General features: G+C 44.6%; 1 protein-coding gene across 1 annotated transcript in view; it reads right to left on the bottom strand.

Annotated features, from left to right (window-relative positions):
• Positions 1-5,923: 5,923 nt before the first annotated feature.
• The window catches only part of Jag1 (jagged canonical Notch ligand 1), a 36,442-nt gene continuing 23,187 nt past the window's right edge, over positions 5,924-19,178 (bottom strand). The window contains exons 9-26 of the mRNA XM_071608726.1: positions 18,142-18,255; positions 17,415-17,528; positions 16,860-16,906; positions 16,353-16,526; positions 15,786-15,936; positions 14,811-14,975; positions 14,235-14,348; positions 13,553-13,666; positions 13,353-13,466; positions 13,060-13,176; positions 12,557-12,584; positions 12,023-12,108; positions 10,723-10,836; positions 10,023-10,132; positions 9,706-9,939; positions 9,372-9,503; positions 9,036-9,186; positions 5,924-8,200 (exon numbers count right to left, since the gene is read on the bottom strand). Coding sequence (XP_071464827.1) covers positions 7,743-8,200; positions 9,036-9,186; positions 9,372-9,503; positions 9,706-9,939; positions 10,023-10,132; positions 10,723-10,836; positions 12,023-12,108; positions 12,557-12,584; positions 13,060-13,176; positions 13,353-13,466; positions 13,553-13,666; positions 14,235-14,348; positions 14,811-14,975; positions 15,786-15,936; positions 16,353-16,526; positions 16,860-16,906; positions 17,415-17,528; positions 18,142-18,255 — 2,537 coding nt within the window. The 3' untranslated portion in view covers positions 5,924-7,742. The remainder of the gene's footprint in view (positions 8,201-9,035; positions 9,187-9,371; positions 9,504-9,705; positions 9,940-10,022; positions 10,133-10,722; positions 10,837-12,022; positions 12,109-12,556; positions 12,585-13,059; positions 13,177-13,352; positions 13,467-13,552; positions 13,667-14,234; positions 14,349-14,810; positions 14,976-15,785; positions 15,937-16,352; positions 16,527-16,859; positions 16,907-17,414; positions 17,529-18,141; positions 18,256-19,178) is intronic.

Genomic DNA, 19,178 nt, shown 5'->3' with positions numbered 1-19,178 from the left:
AAGCCGACAATTTGTATAGTCACAAGCAAACATAGCATCTACACGTGACATGGGCTGGTACAATTCCCTTTGTAGGAGGCCTGTATTGGTGTTCTATCACTGAACAACAAATTACCATAAACCTAATGGCTTAAAACACACACGTTTATTAACTCATGGTTTATGACATTTTTAGCTGGGTTCTCTGCTCCAGAATTCATAGACTAAAATCAGGACGTCAACCAGGCTTCCTTCTCCTCTGCAGTCTCCAATAGAGAAAAATCTGCCCAAGCTTCCTTGTATTATTAGCAGAACTCAGTTTTGTACACTTGTAGGACTAAATTGTCTTGCTGGCTCTAGGCCAGGGATTTTCTAGAAGCCATGCTCAGGTCCTTGCCACATGGACTCCATTTCATTCATGGAGAAAACTGCATTGCCTTGAATCTGTTTCACACCTTGAATCTTCTGATTTCTGAGACCAAACAAAACTCTGTTTTTGAAAACCTCCTGCGCTTAGTCACCTCCAACTGACTAAGCCGTATTTGAAGACCTATTGATTTGGGACTTGGGACTTATAAAACCCCTATACTGAGGTATCTGGATTAGTATTTGAATAACCAGGGGCCAGGAATCTTTACAGGGCCTTACTTAGTTATTGAGGCTAGTCTTGAACTTGAAATCCACCTGCTTCAGCTTCCCAAGCCACTGGGATTTCAAGTGTGCACTATTGTGCCTAGCAGAGGCCTAGTATAATGGTGAGAAAGTAGACTGTCATTGGAATCTAGAGACTTCCTTAATCTTTTAATGGACTCTTGTATCACAGGCTGCTTAGAGAAAACTAATAGCAATTTTCTTTCATCTTCTTGCATCCTTTTTCATGAATACTAACAGTGGCACATGTTTGTTTTTCACCACTACAGATAAGGAAACTGAGGCACAAAGAATTTTGGAAAATTTACCAGTAAGTAGCAGAGGCCCCAGAATCCAGGTCTGTCCAACCCCCAAAGCCCAGAAACTGTTGTCAAGCTGCAAATTTTTGGAGAAAATTCCAAAGTAGGAATTGGGAAGGAAGAGCTGTAATAGGAATCCAGGAGGTCTGGCATGACCCTGCCCACTGGGCATACAGTTTGGCTGTGCACACCAAAAAGATGAAAGAAACAGTCAAGCAACAGGTTAGGCCCACATGGAGGCAGAACACTGGAGGAAATGCACACAACTTCTTTTGTAACTGCATGATGGCCAAGACTACACAGGTACTTTTCCTGTTTTGTGCAAACCTGTATGTTGTTTCACATGTGTGCTTTTCCTTTCTTTTCTTGAATTCCCTGAAAAGTACTTCTCAAAAAAACATCTCTTCAAAGACAAAGGAGCCTCTTGAAGGTATCTGATTGTTCATGTTCTGAATTGGGAAGGTTCATTGTTTCTGTCTCCATGGATGGAGTCTTTCTAAGTCATTGGGCATAGGCGCCTCAGTGCAGAGGGAAACTTCTGCACAGTTTTGGCCTACCTTCCCAGACATAATAAATACGTTAAATTGTGGAATATTTTCTAATCCGTTGAAGCTGGGGACAAGGGAGTAGCTTTTGGGGGGGGTGTTAGGTGGAGGAAGCAAAGCTGCCCGCAGGTAGTTCTAGGAACTCACATGAGTCTCTGCTGGCTCAGGTGCACACTGGATGTGGGAAACTTCATCATTTTTAAGCAATTTAGATTTTAGTATTTTTAAATGCTCAGGTGATTTTTTTTCCAAGATAATCTGGAAAGAAACTGCCAGGAGAAACAGGTATGGTCAGGGGATGTGGGATGAGACCTAATGGTTAATTGCCCTTACCTGACACTGGACAGGACCCTTGTACCTGGCTCTTAGATCCTGAGAGCAGCACTGCTGTCCTGAAAACACCCATTAATCGGGAGTACATGTGAATACAGGGAGGAGGAGGAGGACCTGGGGGGGCTGTTGATTTCCTTTCCGAACCCCTTTTCCTGCAATTCATTTTCTAAATTCAATGAAGCAGAATCTAAAAAGGAAATCTGAAACTTCCCAAGAACAAAGGAGCAACCCACAAAGGAATGGGCTTAATCTGCCTTTGATTCAGAAATCCCCTATTGCTCCACGATTTTAAAAGATGCCACTTTCAGCCAGGCGTGATGGCACACACCTGTAATCCCAACTACTCTGGAAGCTGAGGCAGAAGGATCATAAGTTCAGGGCCACTCTGGGCAATTTAGCAAGACCCTACCTCGAAATAAAAGGGGCTGGGGATGAGGCTCAGTGATAGAATGCCTCTGGGTCCAATCCCCAATACCATAATAAAATAAAATAAACACACACCAGATTCTACTTTCTAAGTGAAACTAGCTCAGATCAATGACACTGTCTTTGTGGCAGGTCCCTGAAGCCTCCCTTGAGCCTTTGCATCTGTTTTTGTTTAGTGCTGATCTCTCAGTGCTTCACTTTTTAAAATCATGCCCAAGGCAGGATCCAGGCACAAACCTGGCAAATTCCCAGACAAGGCAGAAAACACAGCAGCCCAGGAAGCAGGATCCCCAGGGTCTAGCCTAGCTGTTGCTAACTGAATGAGCAAATCTCTGAACCCCTCTAGACCTCAGTTTCTCTGTCTGGGAAAGTAGTGGAGGTTGGGATCCTTTGATAAGTAACATTCCTGATTGCATTACTTTTCAGTGAGTTCAAGGAAAAGGCTTTTCAATTGCACACATCTCAGCAAGGATGAAACAAAGTACTTTACTCTTTGGGTGCAAAATAGCCGAGTGGTCATTAGGAAGCCAGCTACAGAGGTGTTTCCCTCTGGATCACCGAGGAGCCCCACCAACATGCCAGGAGAGCTCTCCTTTAAAACAAAGCTGTTTCTTTCATGTTGCTGGCATCTATGTTTGTTCTGTGGATAATTCAACCCTGGGTGCCCTGCTGGGGGAGGGCAGAGGGTGGATTGAAGGCTGTGGGCAGACTTCCACTCAGAGTTCTTATTGGAGTTAAGAGCCTTTACTCTTCAAGTTAATGTTCCTGACTTGCATATCACAGGTTAATACTGGACCCATGCATAATGATACATAATTTGAGACTTGTAAAAGCTGCCTTGGACTTGAAAGAAACACATTCTTTGCCAGGAAGGTTGAGCCCTGCATGCAAGAGCAAGTAATACAGGTAAAGTGTATATCCAAAGCAAGGGAGCCGCGCCCTTTTGACACGATCTCAGAAGACACCATTCAGGGTTAGGCCCCTCAGCTCCCAGGCAGCTTTCCTGCTGCAGCCCCACAAGCACCCCTTGGCCCCGACTTGCTCTTAATTTTAACAACCATTGGAATGCAATTGTTTTCAAAGGGAAATTCGTTATTTTTAATATACCCTGAAATATCTCATGGATTTGAGGTGATGCAACAAGATTGCCCTAATGGTTTCTTTGTTTTTAAGACTTTTGGGGCCAGAACCCTAAAGAACTGCCTTGAGGCACCCTTCTACCTCAGATAACCAAGCTGTTTGTTGGCATTGTTGGAGACTGACATAGCCTAAGCCGGGCTGTTTAGCTGCTTGTGGGGTGGAAAAAAAATGTTAAGAAAAATAATTGTTGTTTTTGCAAACTATCTATTTAAAAACAGAACCTCAGGAAGCAGATTTCTGTTCCAATGCTTGGATGAATCAGAGCTTACAAAGTATAAATACACATTAGCAGGAGGCGGCTTCCCATAACCCATGTGCTTGTGTCTTCCCAGATCAGGAACCTCTGAACTCCTGTTTCTCATTCCCAGTAGAGGCAAGAAAGAGACCCACAGTCCAAGCGGAAGTGGTAGAGCATTGCTCAGCCCAAGTTCAAACCCCTGCAGGCCTGTAGGACTTTTTTCTTTAAAAGCAACTTGTTTTTAGCTACAAACTTGCTCACTCTGGGAAAGACAGGTGTAAGCCATTTAGAAAGGTGGGGAAACCACACTCTGGTTCCTTTGGCTCTTTGCTACCTAAGAAATATTACTAAATAAGTTAACTTTGACTCACTGACCCCTCAGATCAGTTAATAAAGATGAAGCACTTAGACCACAACTCGCTCAAGGGGCAATGTAATTATTTTACTTAAAAATGATGTCAGGTGGCAATTTAGCAACAAACTGGCTTCCAGGCTATTTAATTCAGTTTAACAAGGAGGAAAAACATTGTAATTAATGAAGAGCTTGTACTTTAGTACTACAGCAGGGTTGTTCTCAAATTTTACTGCACATAAGCTGAGGAGGACGGGGCAAAGGAGAGAACATGCTGAAAATGCAGATTCCCAGAGCCAACTTTAGTCCAACAGGGTCTTGACCCAGCCTTGGAATATGCATCTAAGAGACCTGCTTGCAGATCATGCTTCTGATCACCAGTCTCACTTGGTTTTTAATCAGTTAAGACTTTTCAATTCTAGTTCTACACTGTGTAAGTCTAGGGTCTCAGTACAGTTTCCCATCCTAAAACAAATAGCTTCAAGTTAATTCTTTCATGGAGTTTCAGGATATATTCTATAGCCTGGTTTCTGGACTGAAGATTCTTTATCTTCTAGGACCCTTTAAAGAACCGCGAATACTCCTAGGAATGGTACAATCACCAAGTCCCTTCTTTTGCACTCCCAACTCCAGAATAACCAGGGCTCTGTTGCCTGCTTCCTTGTGTCTTCAAAGTTAAAATCCTGGCTTTGAGCCATGCCCACAGGAGCCTGATCTACGCCCTCCTGCTACGGAGAGTGTCCGGACTGCTCGTTAAGACAACACCCGTGAATCCCAAGATCACTTCCCTCCTGGAATGAAGAATTGCAGAGGCTCGTTAAACTTTTTTTTCTTGGCACGAAACCATCTGGCATCTACCCAAGGAATTCTGGGGTCCTGCCGAATCTAAGTTTAGAAACCACCAGAACAAGGTATTGCTTCAGGATGGTATCTGAATCAAGTACAGCTAACTAGTCTGTCTCCTTAAAGGCTTAAAGGGTCCATTCTTCTCCCTTCCCATAACCCCACCTTGCAGAAACCAGCTATCTACCAGCAGATATTGATGACAAAGTATTGCTACACTAAGGCAGGGCGATGTCATGGGAATCCAGACTCATCACTATCCAAGTACTTTGGGCTGCTTCCTCAATGAGCCGAGACACACTGTTGGCCACTCCTGGGGATGTCACAAACTGGTCACTGCTCATACACAAGGAGCCTGGGACACTTGAAGCCTGTCATCCATTATTAAACAAGTTGCCCGTCTGAAAACAGTTCCTAGCCTGGTTGGAAAAAATGAGAAAAATCGCCTTTCCTCCAAAGCTGCTTGCCAGTGGGAGCATACCATGAAAACCAGGGCTGGCTGGATGAGCCTGAGAGTCGAAGCACTGGGGAACAGATCTGAGAAGGACAAGCTTTAGCTATCAACCAGAAGCAACAAACAACTCCCAGTGACTCCACGCAGCCACTGGAAACTGTCCATGTGCCTGTCACAACTCATCCCTTGTTGCAGAGGTGCCAGAGGCAAAGCTTCCGTGGTGGCCGGCAGGGCCCCTATCAATATGCCATGGTAGCCTCTGGACCCCAGCAGTCAGAGAACTATAGCTCCTTTGGTGACAGCCAGACCCTGGAACCTCACAGAAGGCCGAACACCTGACACCCCAAAGCTACACAGTGAGACCAGCCGAACACTCAATTCCCAGGGCCAAGGCGATGAGTAAATGGACCCTAACACCAAGAAGCTCCTACTGCACAGCAAGGAAACCACTCCAGTGGGTTAGTGGGCACGAAAGCCACACATAAAGGTGTAGTTTATGACAAGATGTAAGTATTAATCCAAGTAACTGGAGGGAGAAAAAAGAAAGCATTCAATCTCCCTCTTCAGCCCCCAACACCAATTCCAAACTGTTTAAAACCCTTTTAGTGTGGTGGGCGTTTCCCGCGAGTGCTCCCAAACAATTCACCTCCACACTGCAGGCCATTAATCCAGTGGTGTTTATTCAAGCAGTATTCACACTTGCTGTTGAATAACAAGGGAATCAGGCTCCCACAGTTCCAGCTTCACAGCAGCCCCCAAGGTTTTCTGAGAACTTCAGATAAGTTTTGTGGTTGAAAAGCCTTTCAGTTCTTCACTGCTGCCCCTGTCAGTGACAGCCTATTATACCCATTACCAGCACAGACCAGGGGGGTGGCAAAGGCAGACAGCAAAGAGGGCAAAACTACGGAAGCTCAGAAGAGGCCACACTGTTCCAGGTTTTCATACAAAAAATTTAATAAATATTACTTCTCAAAATTTATTGCCAGGAACAACACATCAAAGATGCATTTTTATGTTCATATAACACTAATAGGACAATACAAAGTATCTTCACGGTCTCAGTGGTGAACCAACAAGATTACTCTGTTTTATAAGCCTTTTTGATCTTGAACTTTGTAATAGCACTTTGATTTCCTTACTTAAGGCAGGCAGTGTACTCTATGGCAAATCTAAACAGTGATCTTACTGGACATTTTATGGTTCAAGTATTCAACTAGCTTATTAGAATACTCCCTAAATGCAGTAGATTAAAAAAAAAAAAAGAAATCAAATCTACAAGTGGTTCAATAGTACATATGAATGGTGAAAAGAAATCAGAATTTACAAAATAAGATTGGTGTGCTTCCAACTTCACAATTAATTTGATATTTTTAATGATATTCAACCACTCACATTTTGGCTACATTAAGTCATAGCTCAACTTGTTCCCTTAAACTGCTCTGTAGCAGATCACCTGCCTGTCTCTTTTCAAGTCTAAAGCAGAGGAGAAAAAAAAAAAAAAAAAGAAAAAGAAAAGAACCTGTTCTAGACTAATTCTCAACTGCCTCGGTCAGTCCTTAAAACGTGTCTTAAAGTGATGCTATAACAGAAGGTGTTTTAACATCTGACGTCGTACAAAAAAAATTCCATCAGTATCCCAGGCACAGAAGCCCATTCTATTGTTTTAAGATAAACTATTTTCAAACACCTTAATTTTGGCTTATAGGCAACACGTAATGAGAAAATAAGTTCAAAAAAAAAAAAAAGCCATACGCTTACAATGCTATCAAAAACCTTCAGTTCTAAACATACATATAAATAAAAAGGAATGATGTTTTAAGGCTCTTGATTATTAAGTTAATAAATCAAATATACACAGTGATTAATACAAAAAAGAATTATTTACATAACTATACAAAAATTCTACTTTTGACACATTTTTCCTCTTTAAATTCTTCATTTTACCAGCAACTGCTGACATCAAAGGCCCCCCCCTCCCCAACAACAAAAATACAATAAAAAAAAATAAATAATAAACTCATTTGTGATAGTTGCTGTGGTTCTGAGCTGCAAAGGCACTTTCAAATACAGAACTATTTGTACGTCATCATAAAACCAATATACAAAAACAACTCAAGAGTCAATAAATATAAATAAAACTATGATCCTAAGACTGCATCACCATTAGGACATCTGGCAGAAGTGGAAGCTCAAGGACTAGGGGCCGGGCAGTGTCCTGGGAGCCTGATCCGCAATGTCGGCTGCAGGGGAACGTACACCGGGGCACTTTTGACTAGTTTTTGCATAGCTGTGAGATGCAGCGCTCGATTTCCCAGCCAACCACAGAAACTACCATTGCCAGTGTAAGCCAGCTTGTCGAAACTTAAATTAACACAGGGATTCTAAGTCAACAGCCTCAGACTCAAATGACACAACAGTTTAAAGAACTACAAGCCCCGAGTGCCCTCAGACTCTACCTAGCGGCGGCAGCACCTGCTGTCTGCTATACGATGTACTCCATCCGGTTTAAGCTTTGGGCACTTTCCAAGTCTCTGTTATCTTGTTTGTTTGTCCAGTTTGGGTGTTTTGTCGGCGTGCCATTGGGGGCCTTCTCCTCTCTGTCTACCAGCGTGTACGCCGGCTGCTTGGCAAACCGGGCTTTTTGCTGGTGTTTATCCATGTCATCTTCTTCAACTTCAGAGTTGTGTGTCCTTATTTTAGACATTTTGGAGTTTTTGTTCTCGTAATCCTTGATGGGCACCGTATTGGCTCCATGCTTCTCAATGGGGTTTTTGATCTGGTTCAGCTGCTCCCGCACATTGTTGGTAGTGTTGTCCTCGGAAGCAGAGTGAGTGTGGCTGCTTGGCTTCCGCCGCTTCCGCAGGCACCAGTAGAAGGCCGTCACCAAGCAACAGACCCAAGCCACTGTTAATACAGAGCTCAGCAAAGGAACCAGGAAATCTGTAAGGCAGACATAAGAACCAATTAACTCAAAAAAAAAAAAAAAAAAAAAAGCCTTCAACATGGGAACAAAAGAATACAAAGAGTGGTTCTCCTGTCCTTAGTCTCCAAGAGGGGCACTGTGGGGACAAATCCCATTTTGCAAATGCATATTGTCATTTCACAGCTTGATAAGCAAGTGGTCCTTCGGGACCTTGGCACCTGTTCCCAGAGAGACCAGGTGGGGCAGTAGCTCCTACGGTCTCTGGCTCCACACTGGAGAACAGTGCCTGGTTAAGTCCAGGTTAGTCTGGCTACTGAAGCAGCTCATGATTGAAATTAGTTTTCAGAATTAGCAAACCCAAACCAAGCATGGACAGCTCAAATATCTCACGGCCATATGCCCCATTTCTCGTTTAGCTAGAACCATGATGCTAAAGATCCTCAAAAAAGGGGGTCTGGATGCAGGGATATCAAACTATCAAACTTATGCCTCACAGTGATCATGACAGGCTGTGCCATGACACCAAAATGCTAAATCACAGTTTGACAGCTTCAAGCTCAGGGTACAGTGATGCTCTACCCTAGGGCTCTGCAATATATCTATACAATACCAGTTCTACAGGGAGCCTGCTGGCAAGAGTACACAGTTTGTTGGGGAAAAGATTCACCTCTGCCCCCAATGGCTATACAACCTTGGTCAAATAGGCCGACCTCAGGTTTCTCACCAATTAAGGAGCTCTTGGGAGGCAGAGGCACTGACAGGTAATTCTCCACCCCGTGGCTCTACTAGATGGTGTAATGAGATCAGTTTGACAGCATTTACAAAAAGAGACTGTTCCCATTTGATACCTACCTGTTCTGTTCTTCAGAGGGCGCCTCTGAACTCTCACTTCTGCAACAGCAGCAATAAGTGAGCTGTTCCCATCACGTTTACTAACAAGATCTATTATTTTGTCAGTGATTTCCTTGATAGGGTTTCCATCATCCCGTATGTCTTCAGCAGACTGGAAAAAAAAATCAACTGTCAGACTTGACTTAGGGGGACACTCGGCAGTAGCCTTTATTTGAAATTATAATACAACATGGATACGTAATGCTTTCTTTCAATATGTTTACACAGTCTTGATACTGACTGACATTTACCTCCCTTGCAATCAAATAATTAGGCATAAATAGGTCTTATACTCACAATGGCCACGTGTATTTCATTGTTTGCCAAAAGGGAAGGCTCACAAGCTATGTAGATTGAATATTCAGCAGAAACATTCTTCAAAATATTCAAATTCCTCAGTTCACTGCAAATGTGCTCCGTGGTAAGACCCTAAAATGATTAAAAAAAAAAAAAAATCACAGGCATGTAAGGAAAAAGAAAAAGCTGATGTTCTTTTCAAACTTTGGCTAAATTCAAGTCTCACTTAGAGCCTAAGACAGGAATTCAGGCTACAGAGAAGTAGATCCTAGCTTGTGACAGTCCTTCTTTCAAACAAGCAAACATACTGTCCCCAGTTAAAGTTGTTACATACCGGTGACATCATCTCTTTGTTAAAGGTGAACGTGATGTTTGCACAGTTATCCTGGTAATAGGAGTCAGAGGTGCACTTGGTCTTCACTGGCTGGAGACTAGAAGACCGACACTCGCCCACTCCAGTGCAGGGGCGGACGAAGCACTGGTCATCCAGGATGGGGATGCAGCTCTGCCCACTGGGGCACTCGCTGTGACCTTTGTGGAGCAGGCAAGGTCGAGGACCACACCAGACCTGGAGAGAGTAAAAGAGGAGCTGAGCAGGAACGTCCACCTACGATTTCGGAGCACAGAACCACAGCAGCCCTCACACCCTACCTTTGAGCAGGCAATCCGTCCATTCAGGCACTGGCAGGTGTTACAGTCGTCATCCCACTTGGCCCCATCGGGGATCACCCTCCCTATGGTGATGCAAGGTCTCCCTGAAACTGAGAGGTGGAGACGTATGAGTAGGAGTTTCTTTTTTTGTAGACTGGATCACAGTTCTTAATGCTTCACCTCCTCCCTGTTATGAAATGGTCATACACCCTTGGCCACATGGTAATAGTTCCTTCTACCACAATGGGCACGTGTTTTTTCCAGCCCACTAACTTCACTTGGCCATGTGACTTATTTTGGCTAATGCAATGTCAGCAGATGTGACCCTTTAACTTGGCTTTTCCCACTGACCTTGGCCTCTTGTGGGCCTGCCATTTGCCATGAAAAGAACAAACCCCAGAGATGGCTGCTGGCTGGTCAAGCTAAGCCTGAGCATAGTGGCACAATTGCTCTGCCCACCCATGCCACAGGCAACAAAAATAAATGCTTACTGCAAGCCCCTGAGGGTTAAGATGGTTGGTTACACAGAATTATCCAAGACCAGTGGCTACACTGTTTTGGGAAGACCCACTTCCCCTTCCCTGCAATCCCCACTATGCATTCCATCCCTGAGCACAGTGCCCATTTGTGAACAAACTAATGGCTACAATGCCTGCTCACCCCAGAAGACACATGGGCAGCCAGGACTTGGCACACATACCTTCCTGGCACTTGGCACCACTGTGCCCTGGGGGACAGACACACTGGTAGCCATTGATCTCATCCACACAGGTTGCCCCAAAGGCACAAGGTGAAGACTGGCATTCATTGATGTCTAGGAAAGATGGAGTTTAAATTTAGGCTCCATTGGGGAGTAACAAAGTTTTTGTTTTTTTCAAACATAGAAAAGCATTCAAATCATAATTATAAGCTTGGTGAATTTTCACTCATGTAACCAGTACCCAAGTAAAGAAACAGATCATTAATCTCCCAAAAGCCTCTATCAGTCACTGACCCCCAAAGATCACCACTGTCCTGACTTCCAACAGCTGAGAACCATTTTAGGCAGCAGCAATTTTTATTTCTTAAGTTCCTTTCTCGGACAGTGCAGTTTAGAGCAAGGCCAGCAAACTTTTCCCCCAAAAAAGGGTCAGTGAACATTTTAGGCTTTGCAGGTCACAAGGTTTCTATCACAACTACTCAATTCAGTTGTGGTGTGTAGCCACAAACAACAGATAAACAAGTAAGTGTTTTCTGCATGCAATAAAACTTATAAGAACAGATGGTGGGTCAGATTTGGCCTCCAGGCTGTAGTTTGTCAATCTTATTTAGAAGTATGAAACAGATAAACTTATCCCCATCTAGCGCTAAAGTTCGGTCCATCCCAGATTGAAATTTTATAGGTGCTTGCCATTCTCCAAACAATTTGGGGACAAGAACAAAAATAATACAACTATTCTGTCATATTTTTTTTTTTGGTTTTTAAAAAAAAGGTGTAAGAAATAAAGTTTCAGCTTCCTGAAAAACTGCATTGTCTGCCTCCCAGTTTTAATTATTTCTCTGGGGCCTGATCAAACCCATTGCAGCTCAGCCTTTGGAAGTCACAAATCTAGTCCCTCCCATTTGTGTTAGCTCTGTCCTAGTCCCACAACAGGATAGCCATGGTAATCTTCCACTTGCCCATTCATTAATCATGTTAGTCACGAGGAGAAGCACACTGTTCTCAGGGCCCCAGTGTAGCTGAAATCGTCAGATTCTGTGGCTGGCACTCTCCCCAAGAGGAAGGAGGGCTGCACCACCCAGGGACTACCAGCAAGTACCTGGGAGGATCCAGCAGGAGCACCTTAATCCCAGCTGGAGGCAGGAGATTACTTGCTTTGTCAAGGCTACTTAAAGTGAACTGTAGCCTTAATTGTTTTTAAAGAGGAAAAAAAAAAAAAAAACGAATCTCAGGCTGAGGAGTGGAATAGGGAGTAAGAGAATAAAGCCACTGGGAAAAATCAGATGGGGGCGGTCCTTACTTATTCTGCAGTCGGGCCCAGCAAAACCTGGAGCGCATTCACACCGGTACCAGTTGTCCCCATCAACGCAGGTGCCACTGTTGTAACTAAGAAGAAAACACAGACGGCCTTGGTTACCAGACTCCCAGTCCCCAACTCCAGCTGCCCAACAATGCAGGCAGCCTTGCCAGTTACACTCAGCAGCTCTCACCCCTGGCCATAGCTGCCACTGTCTGGGGAGCTTTAAAAATACTGATGCCTGGGTCCCACCCCGAGAGAGTCTAATTTCTTAGGTCTCGGTTGCAGCTCAGGATTGGGACTTTTAAAAGCTCCCCAGGTGATTCCTGGGTACAGCCAAGGTTGAGAATCGCTGCTCTAAATGAAGATACAACCTGGCTAATTAAAGTGTGGTCCACAGAGTGACAGGATGGGTGTCACCAGGGAGCTTGTTAGAAAAGCAGAGCCTCACCCCAGATCGCCCGAATCAGAACCCACATTTTAAACAGGATCCCGGGAGATTCTCATGCAGATTACTTCAAAGGTTGTCACACTTACCAAGGATGTGGGCTGCAGTCATTGGTATCTGCAAAGAAAAGACAACAGGGAGGTCTTTAACAGGGTCTTAGCCCTAAGTAAAAACACTTATTTCCATAATACCCAAATGATAAAGTCAAAGTTAACACCAGCCAAATATGCTTAAAACCTCTGCTAAATTGGAACCAGGCCTGCACCACACTCAGTTTCATTTGCTGTGGGACATATGTACACAGGAAGAGGCCCTTGTTGGGGACGGAGGAGTGTGAGAATGGAAGGAGGCAGGGCTGCTGGTCAGACCCTGAGCTGGGAACCGAGACGCCATCTGTCTCCACTTATCTTCATCGGCAACTTTCTCATGCCCAGGTCAGGGCTGTATCCCATCAAGTCATTAATACGGACCCAGGTGATACAAAAGCAGACATCAAACAGTGAGCACTGCTTCTGGTTTCGATTGCAAGTCCCCAAGGGTGTCAGGATATGTTCCAGGAGCCCTGGGAGAGTTCAAAGGGGAGGACACTCACTCTGAGTACAGATGGGCCCCTCCCAGCCTTCTTTGCAGACGCATGTGAAGGTCTCACCGTTGACCACACAGGTGCCCCCATTATGGCAGGGGTTGGGCAGGCAGCTACTGTTTCTGGCTATAAGGCAAAAGCAGACAAGACCACCCTCTCTGAGGATCCAAAACTAGTCTGAAGGGGTAAAAACTAGACCCAAAAGAAAAAAGATCATAAGATCCAGAAGCATGTCCAGGAGCATGATGTGCTCACTCAGGTGGCCATGCCCACTGCAAATCCCACAGGGGGCAGAAAGTTACCTATGTTACAGGTCGTTCCTTCCCAGCCACCAGGACACATGCACTTAAATGCATCCCCTTCATCATAGCATGTGCCACCATTGTTGCATGTGGCCTCATCACACTGGCTGTCACCTGGAGGAAGAATCTCAATGTGAGCCCCAGCAGGCCCCCTCCCTCCTACAGAAGACAGAGGCAGGACCTGGTCCCCCAACACTTACGTGAGTGGCAGGTCTTTCCTTTCCATCCATTTTTGCAGTCACAGTAAAAGTCGTTGACCAGGTCTCGGCACGTGCCCCCATTGTGGCAGGGGTTCTGGCTGCAGTCATTAATATCTAGAATCATAGAGGAGACGCTCAACTGAAGTAGATTCCAGGACTGTTCACAACACTTAGGAACTAAGCTTTCCTACAGCGACAGCCAACCCTTGCTTTCCACCCCCACATTCCAAAAACAGCTGAGCAGCCTCAGGACTTCAACACAATCACCCTTTTCTAGGAATAAACAAGCTCCCAAAAGAGCGACTTTGAATGCCACAAGTCAGGAAAGAGTTTGCAGTCCTCTGGAATTCCCATGGAAGTTGAAATCAAGATGCACAGAGATTAAAATCAAAACAAAGATTCCTCTCCTTGCAAGAAGGGATATGTATCTTAATTACCAATCTTAATTCTATAGCTTCCCCGGAAGTTCCTCCCCACCGGCTGTCACCAGCATTAACAAACACAAATGGGACAAGTGATGAGGTCCCTCTGCAGAAATCATTGGGGTCTTACTTCCAGAGGTTTCCATTACAACAAAGAAAAATTGGGGTCTTATTTCCAAAGGTTTCCAAGTTAAGGAGGGATTCTCCCACACACCCTCTGCAACCCAGAGTGGTCAGCCCCAAAATAACTCCAGACTCACTGGTTTCACAGAAGGCCCCCTCCCAGCCGTCACTACAGATGCACTTATAAGAGTTGACACCATCGATGCAAGTGCCACCATTTTTACAGGGGTTGCTCTCGCAATCATTAATATCTGCGAAAGGAAGAAAAAGTGAATTGAAGGACAAGTAATGCCACAACCCAGCACTGTCCTGTGATTTTCACTGCTGTCTCCTGAGAAAATGCACCTGGCACCTCAATATGCTCAATTCCATTAGGATAATTTTTTTTTTTCAATTAGATGGGTGGCTGATGAAGCAGAGGCTTCCCTCATTTTATTTAATGCCCTGACATGACGAGTCAACCCAGTGGGCTTAGGGAAGAAATGTCTACAGAAAAGAGGGCCCACATTCTAAAATAAACTCATGGCTCAGAGGCATCTAAGTGGTCTGATAAATGTAGCCTCAGTCTCAGATCCCAGGTACAATGATAAACTTTCTGGTCTCTTCAACTTTAGCTTCCGATTAAAGCTATTCTCAAATACTGTCTTAAGCCGGGCAGCAGCACGAGGTGGGGAGCACCATCCCCATTCCCCAATGAGGGTGGGGGTTCTTACTTTCATGGCAGTATGTTCCCGTGAAGCCTTTGTTACAGTCACAGGTGAATTTGCCTCCCGACTGACTCTTGCACTTCCCGTGGGGACCACAGACGTTAGAGGAGATATACCGCACTCCTTCAGGTGTATCATTAGAAGCCATGGCCACAGTGCAGCTGTCAATCACTAGAAGACAGGCTGGGGTTCAGATCATAGCCACGGACGCACAGACACAGCATTCCTAAGCAAAGTGGGTAAAGCATACCAGCTACACTGGAGATGGGCACCCTTGAGCTAATGAGGATGTCACGAGGCACCCCAGGGACTAAGACTCCAACAACATGCCTGGTAGCACTATGATAAGCAAAGTTGAACTCTTGGCAGATGGGATTTTTAAAGCATTTTGGTCCTACGCTGTCAGGAAACCTGCCTGACTGTGAGCCCCTATCATCCCACCTTTGACATTACCCGATTTGGTAAAATGCTTGCTGAGGAAAAAAAAAGACCAATTAGACTCGGGCAATGCTAAAGTACAAATTCATAAAAGCTTTAAGGCTGTACCATCTAATTCAGCAACTACAGGCCACATGTGGCTATTTATATTTAAACAGAGTGAAGCCAGTCCCATTCTAAATGCTCAATGGCCACTACAGCTGTAACCTGATGCACAGAACATTTCCACTGTTGCACAGTTCTACTGCCAGTGCTGCTCTCAGGAATTTGTCCTGGTGTTGCACATCAGCCCACCCCAGAACTAGTGTGATAAATGGATTTCACATTCTCTCCCCGGGGCTACTTGTACATGTGGTTTTCCTGCTGACCAGTCTGAATAGGTTGTTTCCACTTGTTCTGGATTCTGTAAGAGCTCAGGATAAAGTAGTTCCAACCTACAAGTCCTCTTTACCCTACACTACTTCTAAGTGCATTAAGGGGAGGTGGCCAATGGGAGACATAGGAGGAGGTCTAGACACAGTCAGGTCCTGGAAAGGGAAGTACCTTCACAGGGGGTTGTACGGCAGTGGTCTTTCAGGTGTGAGCAGTTCTTGCCCTCATAGTCCTCGGGGCACTTGCAGAAATAGTCACTGGCACGATTGTAGCACTGGGCACCATTCTGGCAGGGGTTGGGCTCACAATAATCTATGTCCAGCTGCAAGTACCAGGAGCAGAGAAGGAGGATCAAAGTCAAACGAGATGTTATGATCACTTCTCTGGGACAGTAGACACTGGAATATGATCCCATCCATATACTTTTAGGAGGAGACACTTGTAGGTAATCATCTTTATGCCCTAGGTACTGTCATGGTTCAGGTAAGCAATTAAGAAAAACAGGGTACAGTAGGACAGAAAAGAGTCCGGGGTACGAAATGAAACACAAAGCTGAACAGATGCACACTGAGAAGAAAATCATTCATCAATAGCTCCTTCCATCAGCATTTGTCTAACAGAGATTCACTAGTTAATAGGATGTTAATAAATGTCACAAGACCCCAAACACAAAAGCGAAGAATTGGAGGGGCCTCCGCTGTAAATACGTTGCCATCTGAAATTTTTGCCTCCACTCACCTGACAGAGGTTTCCAGAGAAACCAGTGGGACACAGACATTGGAATTTGTTGATTTCATTCTGACAGTGACCCCCATTCAAACAGGGGTTGCTGGCACATTCATCGATGTCTCTCTCACAGTGATCGCCTGCATAGCCAGGTGGACAGATACAGCGATAACCATTAACCAAATCCTGGAGGAGGAGAAGTGGGGGGAGAAACACATGCTTTTTTTTCTATATAGTCCACAAACAGAGCTTCAGGGGTTTCGCAGGATGGCTGTGGTTCGGCTGATTCACTACAATAGTCAAATGCCAAGCCTCTCAACTGGGTTAGAAGTTTCTGCAAGCATGCCTTTAAAATGATTCCCAGGAGACTGAGGTAACATGAGCCCTAGTGAAACTTCCAGGGACTCACTTTTCACCTGCATTTTTAAATTTCTTGGGGACAGAGCTCTCCCAGCATCACATAAATCTTAAATTGGTTGTCAACTGTCAAGGCTTTCATTTAAGCAAAGATTTACTTACCCGACAGGAGGCGTCATTCTGACACTGGCCAAGGCAATCGTTAATATCTAAAAAGCAAACAAGTTATCTGGTTAAAGAGGCACTTTGCATTGAAATTGGGCTTAATTGAAAAGCCCTCTTAGCTCTGGACAGATAAAGGTCTCAAATCAGATTTCCTTCTGCTTCCCTGTGAGATAAGGTTATTACACCGGGTGGAGACCCTCCCTAATTCTTCCAGACCAGAAGGAGGGAGTAAAACTTCACATCATTGTTTTAGCCTCCTTATCAGAATATGGCCAGTTTTAACAGCTAATGAGCCTGATAAATCCTACATTTTCCTTGCTACAGTGACCACTCCCTCTCCAAAAACATTCTGGGATAAAGTTCTCTTTTACTCAGAGGTAGAGGGCTTGCCTGGTACATGAGGAGCCCTGGGTTCTGTCTCCGGCAGCTCAAAATGAATAAAGGAAAAAAAAAACCCACTTAGAACTGGAGACAGAATGGAAGGGCAAGAACCTTCTCAACACCCAAGTTTCATGAAAATCAAAATTGAAACAAACAAAAAAAATCACTCACTTATGTCACAATTCTGTCCCATCCAGCCTGGAAGGCAATCACAGTAGTAGCTTGCAATCAGATTCTTACAGGATTTGGCATTTACACAAGGTTTGTCCTCACATTCATTTGCATCTGAAAGGAGACAAGGAGCAATGAGAAATAGTTCTACCCCCCCCAGCCCCCCCAAAAAAGAAACACCATACCAATGGAGTTGGTCTGAAATATGAGACATTTTAACAAGCTAGCTAAATAAGAAATACTAGGTTCCCTCTATTCAGAGCATCTGAGCCCTCTCTCTAGCCTTTATCCAATAAGGAACGCTAATTGATAACTTTCCGGCTGCTGGTTAACAACTGGCCCCCAACAGAATAGCAAAAAGCCACTAGGCGTTTCTGCGCAAAACCCAGCACAGCCTAGTTGCTGGGATTTAAATGTGGCAAAAAGAATGCAGACAGCTCATTCCTCATGAGATCATCCTCGTTTGGAACCCAGCTGAACCCTCCTCGGACAGACGATTGACATGGTTCAAGGAATCCCACGACTTTCCCACAGGGCCTAAAAGAGCTAGCCCATTTGCATTCAAGTTATTTCTCCCAGGCCCGCTGGACTCTTGCTAATAAATTACTTCTTAGTATGGTGGAGTGTGAACTCACACCGCTGGCCACACGCTCATCTTTCTTCACAGCTTTGATTAGCAAAGCCAACATTGGTTCAGGAATTAGAGAATCGCCAAGAATTTTCTTACCTAACTGGCATGTCTTGCCAGTCCACTGGGGAGGGCACACACACTTAAATCCGTTAACCAAGTCCAGGCAGGTGCCCCCATGGGAACAGTTATTTGGAGAACAATCATTGATATCTGTTCAATGAGAATTAAGAGCAACAATTTCATTCTGTTTGGCAATTAGACAACGTAACATCACCCCTCACATGAGAGGCCTGTGCCTAAAAGCCAGACACCTGTTATAAGTAAAGCTACCACAGGGCAAGTGGGACGGTGATGATAAGCCTGAAGCCTTGATTTTAGCTTTAAATCCCCCAGTGCCCCAGTTCATCTAATCCCCCCCTAAGTAGTGGGGGAGAAAGAGACAGCTGGATAATAGCAGAGCATCAACTCAGTGGAAACAAGAGACATCCATACCTGCCTAATCTTTATTTTTAAAGAAATAAAGATGGCTCAGAAGTTACATAGAAAAGGTAAAAAAAATAATAATAATAATAATTTCTTCATGGTGGAAAACCTTATTTCTAGATTTGCTTACAGAGTTTTCCAAAAATAACCCACCCAGGTGCCACACCCCTCATGTCTGCACCAAACTGCAAAGATTTTAATTCGTTTACAGCCTGTGCCACACACTCTATTCGAGAATTCGCTTTTTAATCTTCATGACAGCCCTTAGAGATAGATGTTGTTACGATCCTGTTTGATCAGGACACAGGGAGGTTATGAAGCCTGCCACAGTTCTAAAAGTCATGGGTGGGGGTCTGGTGCAAGTGCAGGCCATCTGACCCCAGAACGACCCACATCCTTAATCATGCTGTATGCTGTTTTTAGGGTGCAGGCGATAGTGGTTTTCAGGCCTGACTGCACTTCAGAATTCCAGCTCATTAAAGGCTACACCTGCCTGATTGTGGAGGGAATCCACTTCATCCAGAGACCCTATCCCAGGTGGTTTTAACCTGTAGCCTAGTCTCAATCAAGCTAACCCTGTACCCAGGTCCTTGTCTTAGGGGTCTATGATAAAAATCCAGTACAAAGGCAGCCTCTTCAAGGCTAAAAGA

The sequence above is a fragment of the Marmota flaviventris genome, chromosome 2 (genome assembly GCF_047511675.1).
Source record: "Marmota flaviventris isolate mMarFla1 chromosome 2, mMarFla1.hap1, whole genome shotgun sequence".
NCBI classification, from domain to species: Eukaryota; Metazoa; Chordata; class Mammalia; order Rodentia; family Sciuridae; genus Marmota; species Marmota flaviventris.
This window is presented reverse-complemented; position numbering and strand designations above follow the sequence as displayed.